We start from the raw sequence: 20,696 nt of genomic DNA on the forward strand, positions 1-20,696 counted from the left end.
TTTAAAAGCCCTAAAATGTTTTCCTTCAAAATAAAAATGACTTCTAAAATTCCAGAGTTTGAAATGACTTGGATAGAGAAATGAGTGAGGTACTCTGGTCACATCATCCAGTGCTTAATGATGTATAGTTTCTATGTGAAGTTTCCTATATTCTACTTTAAGGTGGTATTTTACTATCTTTTCTATATTTTCCATAGTGTTGGAGACAGGCATCCTGCTGGGAAATTTGTTGTCACATTTAAAAAATTCAGACTTATATGATTGCATTTACATGCTAAAATATATTAGATAAATATTTGAGATACCACCTCATTCTAGTTTTTTTTTTTCTTTCTTTCTTGTTTTATTAGGAGCATGACTTATAATCTATTTGTCTCATGGGTAAGTTTTTCACCTTTGATAGTTGTCTGCACACAACTCCCACAACCAACCTATGTCTTTTCCCAACCATTATGTATAGTTTCCCCAATACTCTCTCAAACACTGCTTCTTCATGTCCTTGACCTCCCTATAGTGGACCATATCTAGTCCAAGTTAAAACATGTATTTTACTTTTCTCTCCTTGTTTCTTAAGTTCCACCTACAAATGAGATCATTTGGTATTATTACTCATCATTTTGGCTTATCTTACTTAACATGACTCCTTCATATTTCACCTAAGATGAGGCAAAGTAGATGGTATCATTTTAAAAGCATATATATGCTATTAAATTCAATAGAAAAAATATCTATCAGAACGTTCGTTGGGTATCTGTCATTGGGCATCTGGGTTGATGCCACATTTGACTATAGTGTTGCTATGAAAGCAATCATATCATTCCTGTGTCTGTCACTGTGCATTGACTTTGACACTGACGTGACTACCACAGTGTATTTGCTATGTAGAAAAAGTGAGTAAGAGAAGCAACCAATAGCACAGCTATATACAAGATACTGGATACTGTACAGCAAACCCTAACAAAAGGACTTTTCAAAGTTAACCCAATTACCAAATAATGTGATGATAACATTAACTATCCATTCTCTTTTTGAACCCTAAGACAGCAGGAACCTCACATCTCCACTATAGAGCCTCTACTTCCCCCAGTCCTGGAACCCTTGGATAGGGCCCACTTTCCCATATGCCTCTCCCAATCCATATCAAATAATATTGCATCTGCTGATCACAACCTAATCAACACAACGATTGCCACGTCAACATGCTTCACTTCAGACTGTGTCCAGAGACTTCATGTGTGGAATGACAACCCTTCAGCTTCATTACTCGGGTGAGACCTTTCCTTTCATAGTATACTCTAATTCCATCTCAGGTGGTTCACTTTCTAACAAAGTCCCAAAACCTAGATATAGACCAGGTTCTGTGAGAGAGAGCATATGTTCATACGTATCCATAAACTACTGCAAAACATATACCTGATAGCAGAAGTACACTAGAGTTTGCAGTGAGTATCCCTCTAACACTTCCTCTCCACTATTCCAAGCTCTGGGTCCATGATTGCTCAACTATTTGTTTGGCTTTGTATGTTAACTCTCTTTTCAGTCACCAGGTTCCAGATGTCATCAGGATGCTGGCCAGGCTTCCCTGGACTGAAGACCCCACCAATGTGTCCTGGAGCTCAGCTTCCCCAGAGACCCTCCCTACTAGGGAAAGAGAGAGGCAGAGTGGGAATATGGACCGGCCAGTCAACGCCCATGTTCAGCGGGGAAGCAATTATAGAAGCCAGACCTTCCCCCTTCTACAACCCACAATGATCCTGGGTCCATGCTCCCAGAGGGATAGAGTGGGAAAGCTATCAGGGGAGGGGGTGGGAGATTAGGTGGTGGGAATTGTGTGGAGTTGTACCCCTCCTACCCTATGGTTTTGTTAATTTATCCTTTCTTAAATAAATTAAAAATAATAATAATAAAAGAAAGAAAGAAAGAAAAGAAAAAGTGAGTAAGATTTCTCCCTTTTCATTGATAAGGAACTTCAGATAAAATATTAGGTGGTAATTACTTTTGAATCCCCCAAGATCAGGTTATATTTGCTAAGTTCACATATTTATTGCATCACAATATTTTACCTCCCAAGGTGTGTGATCTCCAAAGGAACCCCCAATGATAGAATTACTGAAGTCTAGGCTGATTCAAGATTATGTGAAAAATGAAATGATCAGATTAAAACTCAGAAATTAGTGTTGGCTCTGCTAGAGGTTAGCTTGGAGAATGAAGTCTAATTTCAAATAACACATCAGAGATAATAACAGTGTTTTATCAAGTCATCAAAACACAGACCCAAGACTAGGGCTTCTCTATCTAGAAATACTGACATAGAATAAAGAGAGAGAAAGATGTGCAATCTATTGGTGGACATCTCCAAGGAGGAGGTAACAATCTCTGTGAATCAACTAAACCATTCTACCTTCCTTGGGGTGAGCAACTCATGGCAAGAAGCATTCCCTCTTTATGGGTCCCTCCTTATGGACATTTCCACTAGAAATAGATTTACCCCACTGGCCAGCATTTCCTTTCCTATGAATCTATCTAAAGAATACAAAATATCTACCCAAAGAGATCTATGACACCTATGTACATAGCAGCACAGTTTGTAATAGACTAAATCAGAAAGTAGCCGAGATGTCCAATGGCAGACAAGTGGCTAAGAAAGTTGTGATTTATATATACATATACATATACATATACATATACATATACATATACATATACATATACAGGTACATATGGGCAAAGTGATGAAATATCCTTGTTTCCCTATCTTGGATGAAAATTAATGAAGGAATCATACTGAATGAAATAAAAGTGAAAAGTGAATACCAGATAATCTCACTTATAGGTGGTAATTAAGAAACAAGGCAAGAAAAGGGAAACATGGGTTGTATTGCAACAAAGCAAAAAACTTTGGTAGATGGAGGAGGAAGGTAAGAAGATCAGGTATATAGGACACCATGGTGAAGAGAGATTTGGGTCTGTTGTGGGAGTGGTGTAAAGACATGTGTCACCGGCAGATTATTTCTCCAATAAAATGATTAGGAAAAAAATGGTCTTCCACATGGTACCAAAACCCAAAACAAATATAACTGCTGAGTGAACAATAATTCAAACCAGAATAACACCTAATGATTCTACCATTGTGTATATACCCCAGATAACTGAAAACAGCTACTTACATAATCTCATGCACACACAAAAAATAGTACATAGAGACTCCAAATTTTCATCTGTAATATTTCAGCCTTTAGGTTCATGATTAGTTAATAATTTGTTCTGCTTCATATCTTAACTCTTTTTCAGTCACCAGGTTCCAGATGCTACCATGTTGCCAACTGTACTTCCCCGGGCAGATGACCCCACCAATGTGTCCTGGAGCCCCACTTCCCCAGAGCTTGCCCCACTAGTGAAAGAAAGAGATAAGCTGGGAGTATGGATTGACCTGCCAACTCCCATGTTCAGTGGGGAAGCAATTATAGGAGCCAGACCTTCCACCTTCTGCACCTCATAATGATCCAGGGTCCATACTCCCAGAGGGATAAAGAATAGAAAAGCTATCATGTGAGGGGGTAGGACAGGGAGTTCTGGTGGTGGGAATTATGAGGAATTGTACCCTTCTTATCCTATGGTCTTGTCAGTGTTTCCATTTTATACACAAAAATTATAATAAAAAATATGCTGCTACGTGAATGAGTCTTGATAATAGTTTCCCTATTAAGTCAAGTGACAAAAACTTGTATGTTGTACTATGTCAGCTATAGGAAACATCCAGAACAGGTAAACCCACACAAGACAACAGACAGTTACCAGGGTGGGGGAATGCAGAGTGACTATATAATGAGTGTGACATTTTATCTTTTGGAGATGAAAACACTTTGGAATTCAACAGATGCAAAGGTTGTACAACACTGTGAACCTATAAATGTCAGGAACTTGTAAAGGAACACCTTAAAGTAGTTAGTTTTATATTATGTGAATTTGACCTCAATAGGTTAAGAAGTAAAAATAAAGGATACTGATAAACAAAAGATGGTTTGACAAAATAGCCCTTACCAGCATAGTGATCAAAAGAACTGGTTTTAAAATCTATTCAAACAGAAGTTTCTAGAACATAACAACCTGTCTAAATTTCCTGCATGACAAGACTAATAGCAACATAGGTAGAGAACTCCTTAAAGGTGATTTTATCCTTAAAGCTTTTAGCCTTCACATTTTTGCTGTATTTGCAGTTTTAAAGAAAACCCCACAAAGAGATCTTCTGAGTTTAATATAGATGAATCTTTGAGATTCTTGCTAACTGTAAAAGTAAACAGAATGGAAGGTGATGATCACTGCCTGGGTTATCATATTCTCCTCTGTTCCTGTACGTTACCCAAAGGACATTTATACATAGAAAGTATCTCCAATAAGCTAACAACTCACTGCCACCTCTGAAGTAGCCAGGAAGAGCACAGATGTTTAATGGCTCCTTCGGTGTAATGGGACATCTAGGCAAAACAAAAACAAAACAAACACAAAAAAATCACAGTATAAATGAGATCTCAACCATCAGACAGTCTCACACATTATTGCTTCTGTGAGTAAACAGTTTCAAAAGAACTTCTTGTCCTGTAGTCACTCAGTCATTGACCAGGAAACACAAAGCCCAGGGCTTACAGTTTTCCAATTACTTACACCTGGCATGTAGAGAGCTGACTGTTTCCAGACTCTGCCTTCTAGTTAAAGGTTTTAAGTGAATAGGACTGTTTTGAACTGATGTAGACCTGGTTGTCTTTAAGATTTGTTTCATCTCTAATGAGGCCTTTCTGTATTTGTTAACAAGATATTAAAAGTCCCTTCTTCCTAGCTAGGTATCTGGAAAAGACATTTTATAGTTTAAACAAATGCAAAAAAAAAAAACAAAAAAAAAAACAAATGCTGGATCTAGGGGGTGGCACACTCAGGAGGGAGTACACACATTGCTAAATAGAAGCACATGGGTGAGAGCCTCTTGTCCTCACCTGCAGGGTGAGGGATGGACACTTCACAAGAGTAATGCAGTGTTTCTTTTTCTGTGGCCCCCTTTCAAGTTCTCTCTGTCCTATCAAACACAAAGGAGAAAAAAGGAAAGAGGGGGGTATTGAGGCAGTTTATGCCTCCTACAGGCACTAAACCCCAACAATAACTCTGGTGCTATTTAAAAACAAGACAAAACTCCTGGAAATTATTAAGCACTCCTCGAAATTGTTAAGCACTATAGTAAGGTGGCAGGCTACAAAACAAAAAAATAGTAGCATTCCTCCATGCAAACACTAAAACAGAAGAAGAAGAAATACAGATTCCATAATTTACAATAGCAGCAAACACAATCAGGTATCTAGGAATAAACTTAAGGAGGTGAGAAACTTGTACACTGAAAATTATGAGTCACAAGTTAAGGAAGTATTAAGAGAAACAAACAGAAATATAGTCTATGCTTCATGGATTGAAACAGTTAACGTAGTTAAAAATGACTATTCTACCTAAAGTTTGACGCAATCTCTGTCAAGGTTTCTTTGGATTTCTTTAAGAAAACTGAGCAAAAGCTATAAGTTTATGTGGAACTGAGAAACACCCAGAATTACCTAACAATCCATAACAGAGTTGTCAAGCTTCCCAACCTCAAGTCATACTGCAAGGCTACTATAATCAAAATTGGCTCGTACAGGAACAAAACAGACACACAGACCAATAGAATAAAATTAAGAACCCAAAAATAAGCCCTTATGCCTACAGACAGCCAATTTTTTTACAAGGAGGATTAGAGAGAAAAACACTAAAGGGTAAAAAGAAAGTCTTTTCAACAGGTGGTGCTGGGAAAATTGAGTTGAAATGTGTAGAAGAATGAAACTGGACCATCAGATAGCACCATATACAAAACTCAACTCTAAATGGATCAAAGACATGGTTGTTAAATGAATTTTTAAAAATCAAATAGCCTCTCTTCCCCAATACAATGATTTGGGGAAAAAATGTATCACCAGAACAGAAAGATACCCTATTGAGTTTTACATCAATTTGAAGACATTTGACTGTTGTTCTCCAAATTATTTTATGTCTATTTCTCTGCTCTTCATTTGGGAATGTCTAATTACACATACGGAAACTTACACTTTACTCCATTAACTTTCTGCACATATGGAATGGAACTATAACTTTTAATGTCCTTTACTGCTCATTTTAATATCTGTTGGTTTCAATTTTCATTCTTTGTGAGGTGTTGACTCGTTTTATTTATTTAATATTGTTTTTCTACTTTTTCATTTATCTGATGTCGAAATCTTGGATAAGCTTCTCAGACTCTTGTTTACATCAAATCGTAAAATATTACAAAAGAAAAATTAGTGGCAAATCTCTCTGTTCATATCTTGGCCCCTGAAACCTGGACTTTTCTTCCAATGTGGGTTAAATTCTCTGATGCATTTAAACAGATTTAAATATTTCACCCATTTTTTCCTAGTTGTTCCCAGAAGAGAAACATTAGTCTGCTAAAAATTAGTCTGTCACAGCTAAAAGCCCCCTACCCATTGTTAAACTGAAGTACAACCACCTCATCAAAGACATCAAAGGCCTGAAACAATGATTCCTATTTCTTCAGCAAGTTGTTAAATTTCTTGGCTCAGGAGCTCACATCTGTAAGATTTAATTTTAGTGGTTTAAAGTGATAATTTATTTTCATCTTACACTGCAGTAACCCTGGTTTGGTGTGTAATTTATAGACTCCCAATAGTGTGACTCTCAATAGTGGAACTCAACAGAATTCTAAGTAGTAGCAACACCTTTGCAAAATGGATTTAAAAAATGATGAGATACAATGTGTAGTCAATTAAATAGAATTATTTTGCAAGGGTAATCAGGCATAATCTCTACTAAATATATAATTTATAACATATTTATTTAAAAAATGGAATAACTATTTTCTTGTCACACATCTAAATAAATGTTAAGTCCTTCAAGTGTTGGAATGCCTTAACATGAAATTATCAATTTAAAATATGACACATTCCAGAATCATGCCATGCAGAGTTGCTCTCACTGAGCAATTCCTCTGACATTTAAGTGAGTTGCTTCTATACTCTTTGCTGCTCACTTGAAGGTAGGCAGAGGCAAGCTAAGATGGCAAAAACTATAACCTACTTCTGTGTCAGTTTCCTTTTCCTGTGTAGTCTTCAATTCTTCCTTAGCTCCAGCCCACACTTAGGTCAAGCCCTTCTGCCATTTTAAATAGCTAGCAGGCTTGCAGATTTCAACTTTCTCTTGAAAAGCTAGTATTTTTCAATTTTATTTCAACTGAAATAAAATTACTTACTATTGCATGTCCTCTACGAATCAACTGTATTTGAGTTTTTTCTATGTTTTTAAAGAGTATATTTACTATGGGGGGGGGGAGAATGAAGAAGAGACTAGTTAGACAGATAGGGAAACAGAGAGAAAGAGTCATGTTATTAGATATAGATAATAAAATACACTGAGAGCCAGCAACAAGGGTTAAGTATGACCTTTGAAATTGAACAAGGAGAGAGACAGAACAAGAGGCTCATTTTACCACATATAACACCAGGGATACAACTCAGGATCTCATGCTTGAGAGTCCAATATTTTTCTCACTACACTACCACCTCGGGGACAAGTATGACTCTTAAGAAACCTCACCTCCACCTACCTTCTCCCCTCTCTCAAGGGGCAGAAAAGTGCATGTGCCCTGCTGAAATAACCCACCCCACTAAGGAAAGAGAGAGACAGGCTGGGAGTATAGATCGACCTGTCAATGCCCATGTCAGCGGGGAAGCAATTACAGAAGCCAGACCTCCCACCTTCTGCACCCCATAATGACCCTGGGTCCATACTCCCAGAGGGACAAAGAATAGGAAAGCTATCGGGGGAGGGATGGGATATGGAGTTCTGATGGTGGGAATTGTGTGGAGTTGTACCCCTCTTATCCTATGGTTTCGTCAATGTTTCCATTTTAAAAATAAAAAAACAAAAATAAAAATAATTAATTAAAACAAAAAAAATCATCTCAGAACTTGTAAGTGATCACCTGTGGGCTATGACCCAGAGCACATAAGCAGAAGTGCCACTCTCCTTTACCTGTGGGGAATCAACCAATTGCAATGACTAAAACTGAGCCTGCAAAGATATGAGCTCACCAGTCACAGACAATGGGAGGGAGAACTTCTTCCTATTTCCTTCTTTAGAAACTGCTCATTTGAGCACCAAGTAGAGTCATGACTTTATCATGTGTAAGGACCTGGGTTCACACCCACAGTTACCACTTGGGAACACCTACACAGAGGAAACTTCCCAAACAGTAGAGCCGTACTATAGTGTCTCTGCTCTCTTTATTCCTCTATCTTAAAAACATCTGTGACAGCTGTGGAATTAGGCATGTGTAGAGCCTCAGTCATAATCCCACCTAAAAAAAAGGAAACTGTCCTACATATCTTCTAATAAATTTATCTTCAATTCATTTTTAAGAACTCTCTCAAAATGCTGACAGTGTGCTCAGTAATTTCACAACTCAGACACGGCCCACTCCCACTTTGTTTTATGAAATGTGCTTTTCCTTCCCCTGGCTATCTTTCAATATTTTTCTTTTTTAAAAAAATTTTTTTATTATCTTTATTTATTCATTGGATAGAAACAGTCAGAAATAGAGAGGGAGGGGAGGGATAGAGAGGGTGAGAGACAGAGGGACACCTGCAGCACTGTTTCACCACTTGTGAAGCTTTCCCCCTGCAGGTGGAGACTGAGGGCTTGAACCCAGGTCCTTGCACTTTGTAACATGTGCGCTCAACCTGGTGTGCCACCACCCAGGCCTTCAATATTTTTCTAATTTAATATTTTCAAGTATGGTGAGAATTATTTTCATAGTAACCCAATGAAGTCATGAGCAAGCCAATAACACCAGGGAAAGAGGGTAGGCGGGTGAGAGAAAAAGCTCCTCGGTACCACTTATCTTGGGTCTAAGGTATTGCCAACAATTAGCCCTTGGGACCCAGGCATGCAAGTTGTTGCCCTAATGGGCTGATGAGTCTACCCAATCCTAGGCCTTTTTCTCTTCACTGACAAAGAAGACTAATCCTTGTCAAAGAAGGCTATAGCATATTATTTGAATGATTATTAAACTTCATTAGCCTAATCCTTGGAATCATACACTAAGACACTTCCATGTCATCATGAAGATATACAAATGGAAGCATTTTATGGTGATTATACTGCACTTGTGGGAATGACAAATCTTAGGTACTTGTCTTTTTAAGTCCCCAGAGATGCTTTATTTATAAAAAAAAAAAAAAAAAAAAGAAAGAAAGAAAGAAAGAAAAGAAAAGATTGACAAAACCATAGAATAAGAGGAGGTGAAATTCCACACATTTCCCACCACTAGAGTTCCATATCCCATCCCCTCCACTGGAAGCTTCCCAATTCTTTATCTCTCTGGGAGCATGGACCTAGAGTCATTATGGGGTACAGAGGTGGGAGGTCTGGCTTCTGAAGTAATTGCTTCTCCACTGAATATGGGCATTGACAGGTTAATACATACTCCCAACCTGTCCCTATCTGTGTGTTTTAATTCCATAGTAACATGCTATTTTAATTCTTACTTAAGTTCTTGGGTAGTCCTAATAGTGAGCTTTCTATTTGCCTGTCTTTCAGAGTATCTCTAAATCCGTAATTCCTTGGATTTCCTGTTTCATTTCTGTCTGGCGGAGTGGAATGACATATTCAAAATTCTAAAGGAGAGGGAATTCTAGGCACAAATAATATCCTTTAGTTCTGTTTCTCTGCTTGTGCATTTGTTTTTTGTGCTGGTTATTGATGGCCAGCAGGTGGTGCTATTGTGATCTCTTGGTTTCTCTTGTCTGATCTGCTGGGGTGGATGGGGGGGTGGTGGTTGCTTTGGGCTGTCTGGTGGTCACAAGTGCCCTGTTTTATGTTGTGCCCTTGTCTTAAATTCAGAAGGCTAAAGCCCCCTGAGCCAAAGATTGAGAGGTTTTAAGACCCTGTCTCTTTTCTTCCAGCACTGGGAACATGTTACTTGCTTGCTGCCCTTAAATGAAATCGCCAAAATGGCGCAGCACAGCACCCACACAGCCCAGAGCTCTGATTTGACTTTGCTGTTCTTCAACCCAGGCCCGCACCCATTTTCACTCCAACCACATGCAAGCACCCACCTGAGGCTGCAGATCTTTCAGCTGTAGATTATGACTTCAGTTGGGTCTCTTGTTATTTATTTGTTGTTTTGGGAGGAAAGGTGATTCTGTCCCAGTTATTCCATGGCCAGGCCTCCCAGAAGTGTCTTTTTCTTTCCCCAGCAATGTTTTTATCATCTAATATTAAGCCCTTTTCTCAAAAGCGCCTTTCTAGATGCTGATATTTACTGTCTAGTAAAGGTGCCAGGTTAGTTCCATCTGTCTCATCACTGTGATTTTAGCAACTTCTTAAAAGAAAAACTGACAGACTTCCTTTTATGTAGACTTGGACTGATGTCAATAAAGGATATTTCTGAGGCTAACAAATTTTTATGTTAACAATTTTTAGCATGTATAGTTCTGATCTTGTGATTTTAGAGAATGTATATGATCTCAATTTTCACAGGAAAAGGTTTTCAGTAGACACATCAAACCAAGAAAAAGAAATAGATGAAATTAATATTATATGACTTAGTAAATGTTAAAAACATTTTTATATTTTTTAAAATTGTCTCTATTTCTTGACAGAGACAGCCAGAAATCAAGAGGGAAGGGGGAGATAGAGAGTGAGAGACACAGAGAGACACCTGCAGACCTGCTTCACCACTTGCAGAGCTTTCCCCTGCAGGTAGGGACCCTGGTCCTTTTGCATTGTAACATGTGCGCTCAACTGGTGTGCCACCACCCACCTCAATATTAAAAGCATTTTCATGACAACATAAAATGATCAGTTTTCTTATATTCTTTACTTCATATTCTTTGAAATCAGTGGCTCTTTCTATTTACCACATACCTCAGTTTGAAAATTTCATCTTGATCTCTAAGTTTCATAACATATACAGTGACAAAAATAGATTCATGCACCTAAGTTGTTTCAAACAAATTTATATATTCCAATAATTGAATCAAATGATCAATCAACTAAAGGCTACTAGAGTTTAAAATTCAATTCTCAGTTGCCACATTTCACATGCTCTGCAGCCCCATGAGACTCATAGCTACCCCACTAGACAGCACTAATGTAGCTGATCACACTGGAATTCTGTCTTTAGTACTTTTTCACTATGGGAAGCCCTCACTAATTATCAGGTGTAGTGGATGAAGACAAAGTGTCCTTTTCTAGGACAGAAGGAACTTTCAAGTCACTAAGAATGACTGAAAACCTTTTGGTTACAAAGAAAAAAAATCGTTTACAATTTTAAGGGACCTGGAAGGGCACACAGGGTTAGTCTAACTTTGCCCATAAAGTTAGTTCAGTAGGAAAAACAAAATCCTATTTTTCTAAAGGGGGGGGAGGGGTAGGTTGATATCAAAGGGTGTTACTATTTATTGTGTGCCACCTCAAACACAGTTCCTAAACTACTGACCTATGCCAGTTATTCCTGCATGTATATTTGTCTTTCCAAATGCAAGTACCAGAATTTTGACCACAGAAACAACACCCGTATCCACCACCCTCTAAATGGCATTGGAGAGGCAAGGTGGATTCTGGCAGGAGAAAAATTTCACCTTAATCAAACTTGTCAACAATCACCACCAAAGGTATTCTAAATGCACCAGTTTCAGTACTTTCACATTCTAACACACAAATCTTAAGCTGGGAATTCCTTTTGAAAGACTGGCAGCTGTAACGAAATCAGACTTCCTTGACTGGTATGTTCAGACTAATCAAACTCCATAATTAACTACTCTGTCTAATACTCTTGAGTGTGCTTAGGTGGGGGGAGAGGACTGAAGAATTCCAAGTCATTCACAAGATGTCAACATGAGTTATCTGTTCACAAAGGGTACCCAATCTAGAGAAGCTGCTGCTGCTGTACCACAAACTGCAGTTGCCATGTTATCTTGGTCACACTACAGGGAGCACATTCAGGAATATTAGCACAAAAGACAGAGACAGAAAAGCTGAGTCTGGTGGTCTGAAATCTATTCTGGGACTAAAAAGAAGGTAAGATAGGGTTAAGTACAGGCTATTTAGCGGAACTGTCAGAAGCATTAACCATTCCAAAGTGAGTTAACAAAAATGTAAAATGCATCTTGATTTTGCAGAACAAATTTAAGGAAAGAAATTGACTTTTTCACTAAGTGACTCAAATTGCCTTTGACTCCTATCCAGTCTTTTCCATTCCAATAAGCCACTCCTGGGTGATCATTTGCATCACAAAGGCTGCTTAATTTGTCTAATAATGGACCTTTATTAACAGTGTGACAGCATTTTATGCAAATTTGAATTGGTCAGACTAATTAGTCTGAAAAAGAAAAAATATCAAGGAAATCAGGTTTTGAGCACAACTTGATATAAAACAAAATTCAGCATTTCAAAAATAATAGAATCAAATAATTTCAAAATTCACAGTTCAGAACTGTAAACTGTGTCTACACTATAGTCACATGGTTAAACCTTTTTAACTATAAGCAAAAATATGCCTACCTTCTTCTACTGGTCTAATATAGTTACCACTACTGCAGCCATTCAACAGCAGGGCTCTAAGTGACTTTGGACATTTCCATACAGTGATTTTAAGCTTTATTATAATTTAATACATTTTAATGTAATCTGTTGTCATTCAATAGGCAATAATACGAGACCTAATACTAAGCAATGTATACCTAAAGTGCTTGAAGGTTTTTTTTTTTCCTTGTATGAGAGAAAAGGAGACACCAGAGTACCACTCCACCATCTTATGCTGGGCCAAGGATCAAATTCAGAGTTTTCTGATATAAGGCACACTGTATCACTGAGCTGTTTTCCTGGGCCAAAATTTGGGAGTTTAGAAATTATCATGAAAAGCTAGGAATGAGAGAGGTAAGAAACTACCATAGTAAGACTTCTTGACATATATAACATAAAATATTATATATATATATATATAAAACATAATGCATACACACACACACACATATATATATATATATATATATATATATATATATGTATCCAATATGTTTTATATCTGAGACTAGCACCTGTGCTCTACAAGACAATATATGGATGCTTGCTGCTGAGGGTAAATATTGACAGTTACTGCTAGTCAGAAAAGCAAAAACTAGAAAGAGCAATGACTGACAATGACACCCCTATCTCTATGATAAATGGGTAGGGAGAAGAAATAAAATAATTGACTCCCTCCTAATTCCAAGTTCATTAAAAAATTTTATTATTTTTCCTTTATTGGGGGATTTCCAAGTTCATCTTGTGAAAGTTTGGCTGTGACTTGGAAGTGAGATTTAATTTTAAAATTAAAATTTGCTGCTGATGGGTTCACTGTGGAAATATGCTTTGTAATTGTAATCTTACACTATAAATTACAAATCTAAAAAATAGTTTTGAAAAAAAGTAAAAATAAGGGTAGTGCGGCAAGTTAAGCGCACATGGTGCCAAAGGCAACGACTAGCATAAGGATCTTGGTTCGAGCCCCCAGCTCCCAGCCTGCAAGGAGGTTGCTTCACAAGGGGTCAAGCAGGTCTACAGATGTTTCTCTCCCCCCCACACTCTATCTTTCCCTCCTCAATTTCTCTCTGTCCTATCCAACAACAATGACAGCAATAACAATAATAATACTAACAACAACAACAACCATGAGCAGCAAGGGCAAAAATAGTCTCCAGGACCAGTGGGTCCATAGTGCAGGTAACAAGCCCCAGCAATAAACCTGGGAAGCAAAAAAAAAAAAAAAGTTAAAATAAATCTTGCTGAATTGCTTTAATTTTTTTTTTTTTTGGTCTATTTTTTGCCTAAAAAAAGGGATAAGAACAATATGTTATATGGTTCCAATGATGCTACTTAATGTGAAGAGGTCACTCAGCAGACCACATTTAGGGTTAGTAATTGCAGAACAAAAACTATAGGGGGAGATGGTGGTGCACTAAGTACAGTGCGCATGATACAGTGCTCAAGAATCTGGGTTCAAAACCCCAGTCTTCACCTTCAGGGAAGAAGGTTCACAAGTGGTAAAGCAGTGCTACAGGTGTCTCTCTCTTTTTCCTTCTTTATTTCCCTTTCCCTCTCAATTTCTGTCTGTAGCCTAGATAAATAAAACATCAAAAGAAACAAAAGCAATTTAATATCTTTTTTCTATGGCAACTCACAAGTCAGTTGTTAGTAGCCAGAAGGCGCTTGTTTTTAGCAGTAGCAAAAACAGTCATCCAACCATATTTACATTCAAAAATAAATGAGGTTGAGAGTGATACAATCAAAATGAGTACTTTATCAAAGAATGAGAGAAATTGGTATGAACAGACACATTCTAAAAAATAGCAAAAAGCCTGAAGAAAAAAAAAAACACAGAGGCAAATTCATAACAGTAGAACCCACATTTTAGTTTCAAAATAACCTATGACATATTCATCCATAGGAGTAACTGCCTGAATCAGATACAATAACTATAAGGATGAATGGATTTGAACTCTTGGACAGATATAAGCATTAGAAAGCACCTACAAATGCTTGAAATAAGAATGCTTTGCAATTTGTATTAAGTTTGTCTTTGAGCTCTCAGATTACGAAATGAAACAGCCGCTTCTCTATCCTTCAAATACTGTCATGCATGTGTAGCTTGTGTAAATAGCAGAGGTTAGAAGGTTAGACAAGGTACAATTTCAGAGAGCCTGAAATTTTATCAGTTCACCTCCAACAGCACTGAAGACTCATCTAGCTCATGAGTCAAGGTGTTTTTTTTTTCTTTTTTTTTTTTTAGCTGCTGGCACATGTGATGTGATAGGTGGCATTTCACAATGGTAGAGAAACTGTAGCATTGCTTAACATATGATAATATGAGACTCTCAAAAAAAAAAAGTTACCTGTTTAGGCTGAGTTCCCATTGACAGTATGTCAAGTAAATCTGCTGAAGATATGAAATAGAAACGTGGAAAAGCCACACGCTTGGTTTCCAGGTATTCTGTGAGAGCTTTTTCACAAAGAGAAAGCCTATATAAAAAACAATAATAATTAATCTTGTCCATTTTGTGATTAAAACACCCACAAAATAAGCCCAGTTCCTCTCATCTGTCCATTCATTATAAGCTCACTATTTAGTAGGTGACCTACCTCCTCTGTGACAGCATTCCCTTGCTGACGACCAATTGATACCATACAGAGTAGGAAATGGAGGTACACACACTGTTATTTGAAGTAAAATATAGATAAGACTTAGGTTGATGTCACTCATTACTTATCAGTGACACTCCTAATCAGCAGGAGAGAAGGTAAGGTCTGATTGACATCACTCAACATAAGCACAAAATGCTTTAGTAAAAATGTAATTAAATTTAAGGTGTTCCTTTTCCATTAAATATTAATGTAACAAAGGTGGCTTTAATACTCTCTGGTATCAGAAGAGTCAGGAATCCACAATCATGTCTATCTTATTTTATTGGGGGCCAGATGGTAACATACCCAGTTGAATGTACATGTTACCATGAGCAAGGACCTGAGTTAGAGCCTCCACTCCCCACATACAGGGGGGAAAGTTTTATGAGTGATGAAACAATGCTCTCTTTCCTATAAAAATAGGAAGAATATATATATATATGTTTGTGTGTGTGTGTTTTGATGATTCTGGGTCATCTATGTTTGCTAGGATGTTCTTAATAAAAAAAAAAAAAAAAAACCAGATCATTGACTAAACAGAAATAATGAACTTTGTGCAAATCAGCCTATTAAAAGTATGGATAAATTTATCTCTACAAAACATAAATTATAGGAATAAATAGATAATCATCAAAATTCTTCAAAAGTTCTTCTTGCAACAGCTGTCTGCTCAATTTTGACCAAAAGTCAGAATGTTTTCATGGCCACTAACTATAGAAGAATTACATAAAAATTATAAAATGCCCCTGGAACTTGTTGGGTTGCGTTGCAGGGGAGAGAGAAGAGACCGGAGCGGAGCGGAACACAAATCTTTATTCACGCCGGCACCCCAGAAATGGGCAAGAGCAGAGTGGAGCTAGCAAAATGGCCGTCTCCCATTAAGCCTATCAGCCCTTCCCTGGGTCTCCTCACGGAACAGAGGAGAGGAGCAAATAGGTGAACCCACAGCAGCAGCAGGCTTTATAGGATAAAAACCGGAAGTAGTAAGTTAGAATGGGATTGGCTAGGAAAGAAGGCACTCTGGGAATAGGGTTTCAGCTCTAGTGGGCATGGGAAAGGGGGTGGAGAAAACAAGGCACGCCAGGAATAGGGTTTCAGCTCTTGCGGGAATGGGCAATACCCTGAGGGTATCTGCACAATTACCCAACAAGAACTTTAAAGTGCAAATATGTTAAGACATTTTCTAGAAAAATGAGCCTAATACAGAATAAAAAAGTTAAAATAACTGGAAGAGGGGGGCGGGCAATAGCATAGTGGGTTAAGCAAACATGGCACTAAACACAAGGGCCCACATAAGGATCCCAGTTTGTTGGGCATTAAGACAGCTCCCCCTGCTCCACCCTGCATTGCTGATACTATGGCCTATTTACATAGACATTGTTTTGCATGAAAGATCCCCCTCATTCTATTCCTTTGATCTATCTTCTTCAAGACCCGCCCTGCCTGCAGGGTAACATTAATCTCACCACTTAAAACCATCACAACAGTTGCTAAGGAAGTTTATGCCTTCCCAGCCCACTTTTGCCTTTCTCCACCCCCTTTCCTAGCCATTTCCATTTCCGACTTGCCACTTCCAGTTCTATCCTATAAAAGCATTGCCTCTGATTAATAAAGGCTGCATTACCTCACACCACATATTCGGTTCCTGAGTCATCTATCTCCTGCGTTGCTGAGTGAGTAGTAGCCCAGGCTGGCTCCAGTTGAGTTCTCCCCAACCCAGAGAGTACGCACCCTGGAAGAAGCACCCCCACGCTAGCCCTGCACCAGTTTGAGCCCCTGGCTCCCCACCTGCAGGGGGTTGGCTTCATAAGCAGTGAAGCAGGTGTGCAGGTGTCTGTCTTTCTCTCCCCCTGTCTACCCTCCTCTCTTGATTTTTCTGTCCTATTCAATAACAACAACAACTACAATAACAATAATGACAAAAACAAAGATAACAACAAGAGAAACAAAATGGGAAAAATGGCCTCCAGAACAATGGATTTGTAGTGTAGGCACTGAGCCCCAGTAATAACCCTGGAGGCAATAAATAAATAAAATTATAAAAATAAGTAAATGAATAACTGTAAGAAATCCCAATTTCTGACATAAAGTTGATGTTTAATAAATATTTGCAGGCTGAGTTGATAAAGGAATTGACTGATCAGGGACACTTTTCAGGATGGGAATGTGATACTACTTCATGCCTGGATGACTCTACCACTGTTGGATAACGTTTTATTATTATTATAGTTATGTAAAATACAGAAAAAAGGAAGGAGAGAGAGAAGACTGCATAGCACCTGCCATACATGGTGCTCCTATGTGGTGTCAGAGGCTTGAACTCAAGTCCTTGCACATTATAAAGAGTGCACTCTATGAGGTGAACTATCACCTGGCCTCTTAGAGGAAATCAAAATTACAATGAATTAATGTCATTCTAGTGACTTACCTGTACTGTAAATCTTTAAGTTTTTCATATAGATTGGGTCTGCACGTTGATTCTAAAACATTTTTAATTTTAGCTGTCTTGAACATTAGTTCCTGTATCAAAGTATGACATGGAATACTTTATATTAGAAATTATATATTATTGATACTTTCCCAAAAGCAGTTTTTTGGTCTTAGACTCAATTCTGACACAGTCTACAGGACAATACTCCATCTGCTTGTAAGCTGATGGGTTCAGTCTAAAATTAGTAAAGTCATGGGCCCATTGGAACACAACTAAAATAGACTTCCTAGCTCCTTCCAAATTTCATCTGCTCTATTCTTACCTTTAGGTTCCTAATTATTAAACAATTTGTTCTGCTTTATAGACACATCCTATTTAGAATTGAAAGGAATAAGGGTAAAGAAAGAATCCTGAAGGCTGCAAGAGAAAAACAAAGAGTCACATACAGAGGAAAACCCATAAGATTAGCAGCATACTTCTCCACACAAACAGTACAGGCCAGAAGAGAATGGGAAGATATCTACTGCATGCATATTAAAAAGGGCTTTTATCCAAGACTACTGTATCCTGCTAGATTGTCATTGAGACTAGATGGAGGTATAAAAACCTTCTCAGACAAACAACAGTTAAAAGACTCAACTATCACCAAGCCAACCCTGAAAGAAGTTCTGAAAGCTTTCCTATAAACAGTCAGACTACCATAAATAGGATATATATAAGAACACTCTAAAACTCTATAAGAATGGCCTTTATATATCTTCAATTGTTGAAATCAATAAATGTCAATGACCTGAATTCACCTATTAAAAGGCACAAAGTAGGAAGATGGATCAGAAAATACAACCCAACAACATGCTGTCTACAGGAAACCCACGTAACTCAACAAGACAAACACAGACTCAAAGTGAAAGAATGGAAAACTATCATACAAGCCAATAGCCCACAAAAAAGGGCATGAACAGCTATTGTCATATCTGACATGATAGACTTTAATATAAATGAAATTTAAAAAGATACGGTTGGACACTACTTAATGCTCAGTGGATCAGTCAATCAAGAGGACTTAACAATTATTAACATCTATGCACTCAATGAGAAGCCATTTAATGCATCACACATCTACTGAAAGAGCTTCAGCAATATATTAACAGCAACACAGTCATAGTAGGAGACTTCAGCACCCCACTCTCTCAACTAGACATATCATCCAGGCAGAAAATCAATAAAGCCATGGGGGAGCTAAATGAGGAGACAAATAAACCAGAACTATTGGACATTTTCAGAGTAATTCATCCCAAGAAACTGGAATACACATTCTAATCAAGTCCATGTGGGTCATTCTCAAGGATAGACTATATGTTAGACCAAAAAGACAGCATCAGCAAACTCAAGAGCATTGAAATCATCCCAAGGATCTTCTCAGACCACACTAGAATTAAACTAACACTTCACATTCAACAAAACATTAATAATATTCCCAAAATGTGGAAGCTCAACAGTACACTACTTAACAACTACTGGGTCAAAGAGGAAATAAAGGAAGAAATCAAAATGTTTTGAGAGTTCAAGGAAAATGAAGACACAAGCTATCAAAATATTTGGTACACAGCTAAGGCAATATGAAAGGGAGTTCATAGCCATAGAATCACACATTACAAAACAAGAAAAAGCACAAATAAACAGCCTAATTGCACATCTTAAAAACCTGGAAGAAGAAGAAGAACAAAGAAACCCTAAAGCAACCAGAAGGACAGAAATAACCAAGGTTATGTTAGAAATAAATTAACACTGAAAATAAGAAAACCATACAAAAGATCAACTAAAGTAAACGTTTGTTCTTCCAAAGAGTGAACAAAATCGACAAACCTTTAGCCAGACTCACAAAACAAAAAAGGGAGAAGACCCAAATAAATTGGATTGTAAATGAAAGAGGAGATATCACAACAGACACCACAGAAATTCAACATATCATGTGAGACCTCTATGAACAACTGTATGCCACCAAGCTAGATAACCTGGAAGAAAAGGATGATTTCCTAGATACCTACAAACTTCCAAAATTAAGCAAAGAGGAACTAGCACAGGTCCATCACAGCTAATGAAATTGAAACAGTTATCAAAAATCTTCCAAAGAATAAAAGTACTGGGACCAGATGATTTTATAAATGAATTCTACAAATACTCTTAAAAGACTTCCAGAAGGTTGAAGACACTGGAATACTCCCTTCCGGCTTCTATGAAGCCAACATCACATCACTTTGATACCAAAAGCAGACAGGGACACAACCACAAGGAAAACTACAAACCAATATTTCTGATTAACATATATGCTAAAATATTGAACAAAATTCTAGCCAACCGGATATAGTAGTATATTAAAAAGATGGTTCATCATGACCAAGTGGGGTTTATCCCAGGGATGCAAGGTTGGTTTAATATACATTAATCAATCAAAGTGATCTACCACATCAACAAAAGCAAGACCAAAAACCATATGGTCATATCAATAGATTCAGAGAAAACCTTTGACATCCCATTATGATCAAAACACTACAAAAATAGGAATATATGGAAAATTCCTTACAATAGTGGAGTCCATATATAGCAAAACTACAGGCAACATCATACTCTGTTGGTCTGCTTCTAATTCTGCTTCTAAGACCCTTTCTGTTTTGATCGTCACCTTAGGTTTGCTTGCATTGCTTAACACTGTGGTCTATTTACATAATCACTGCTTTACCTGTGACCTGCCCTGCCTATAGGGCATTGGTTTAATCCCCACTGGTTAGATGTAAGCTTGATTTGTGCGCGTTTTCCTTCTCCCCACAGCCTATCCTATGTATTTCCTCTTCCGAACTGACAGTTCCACCTCAGGAGATATAAAGGACAGGATTTTCTAATGAAGAGAGATTAGATAGATTGCACTGCATTCTTGCTCATCAATAAGGATTGAACTGCATTCCCAGCTCAGCCATGA

General features: G+C 37.7%; 1 protein-coding gene across 1 annotated transcript in view; it reads right to left on the minus strand.

Annotated features, from left to right (window-relative positions):
* Window positions 1-20,696, minus strand: part of DNAH11 (dynein axonemal heavy chain 11) — a 388,706-nt gene that overhangs the window by 270,606 nt on the left and 97,404 nt on the right. The window contains 2 exon segments of the mRNA XM_060196111.1: window positions 15,000-15,126; window positions 17,717-17,808. Of these exon segments, the coding sequence (XP_060052094.1) occupies window positions 15,000-15,126; window positions 17,717-17,808 (219 nt within the window).

This window comes from Erinaceus europaeus, chromosome 8 (genome assembly GCF_950295315.1).
Source record: "Erinaceus europaeus chromosome 8, mEriEur2.1, whole genome shotgun sequence".
In the NCBI taxonomy this organism is placed as follows: Eukaryota; Metazoa; Chordata; class Mammalia; order Eulipotyphla; family Erinaceidae; genus Erinaceus; species Erinaceus europaeus.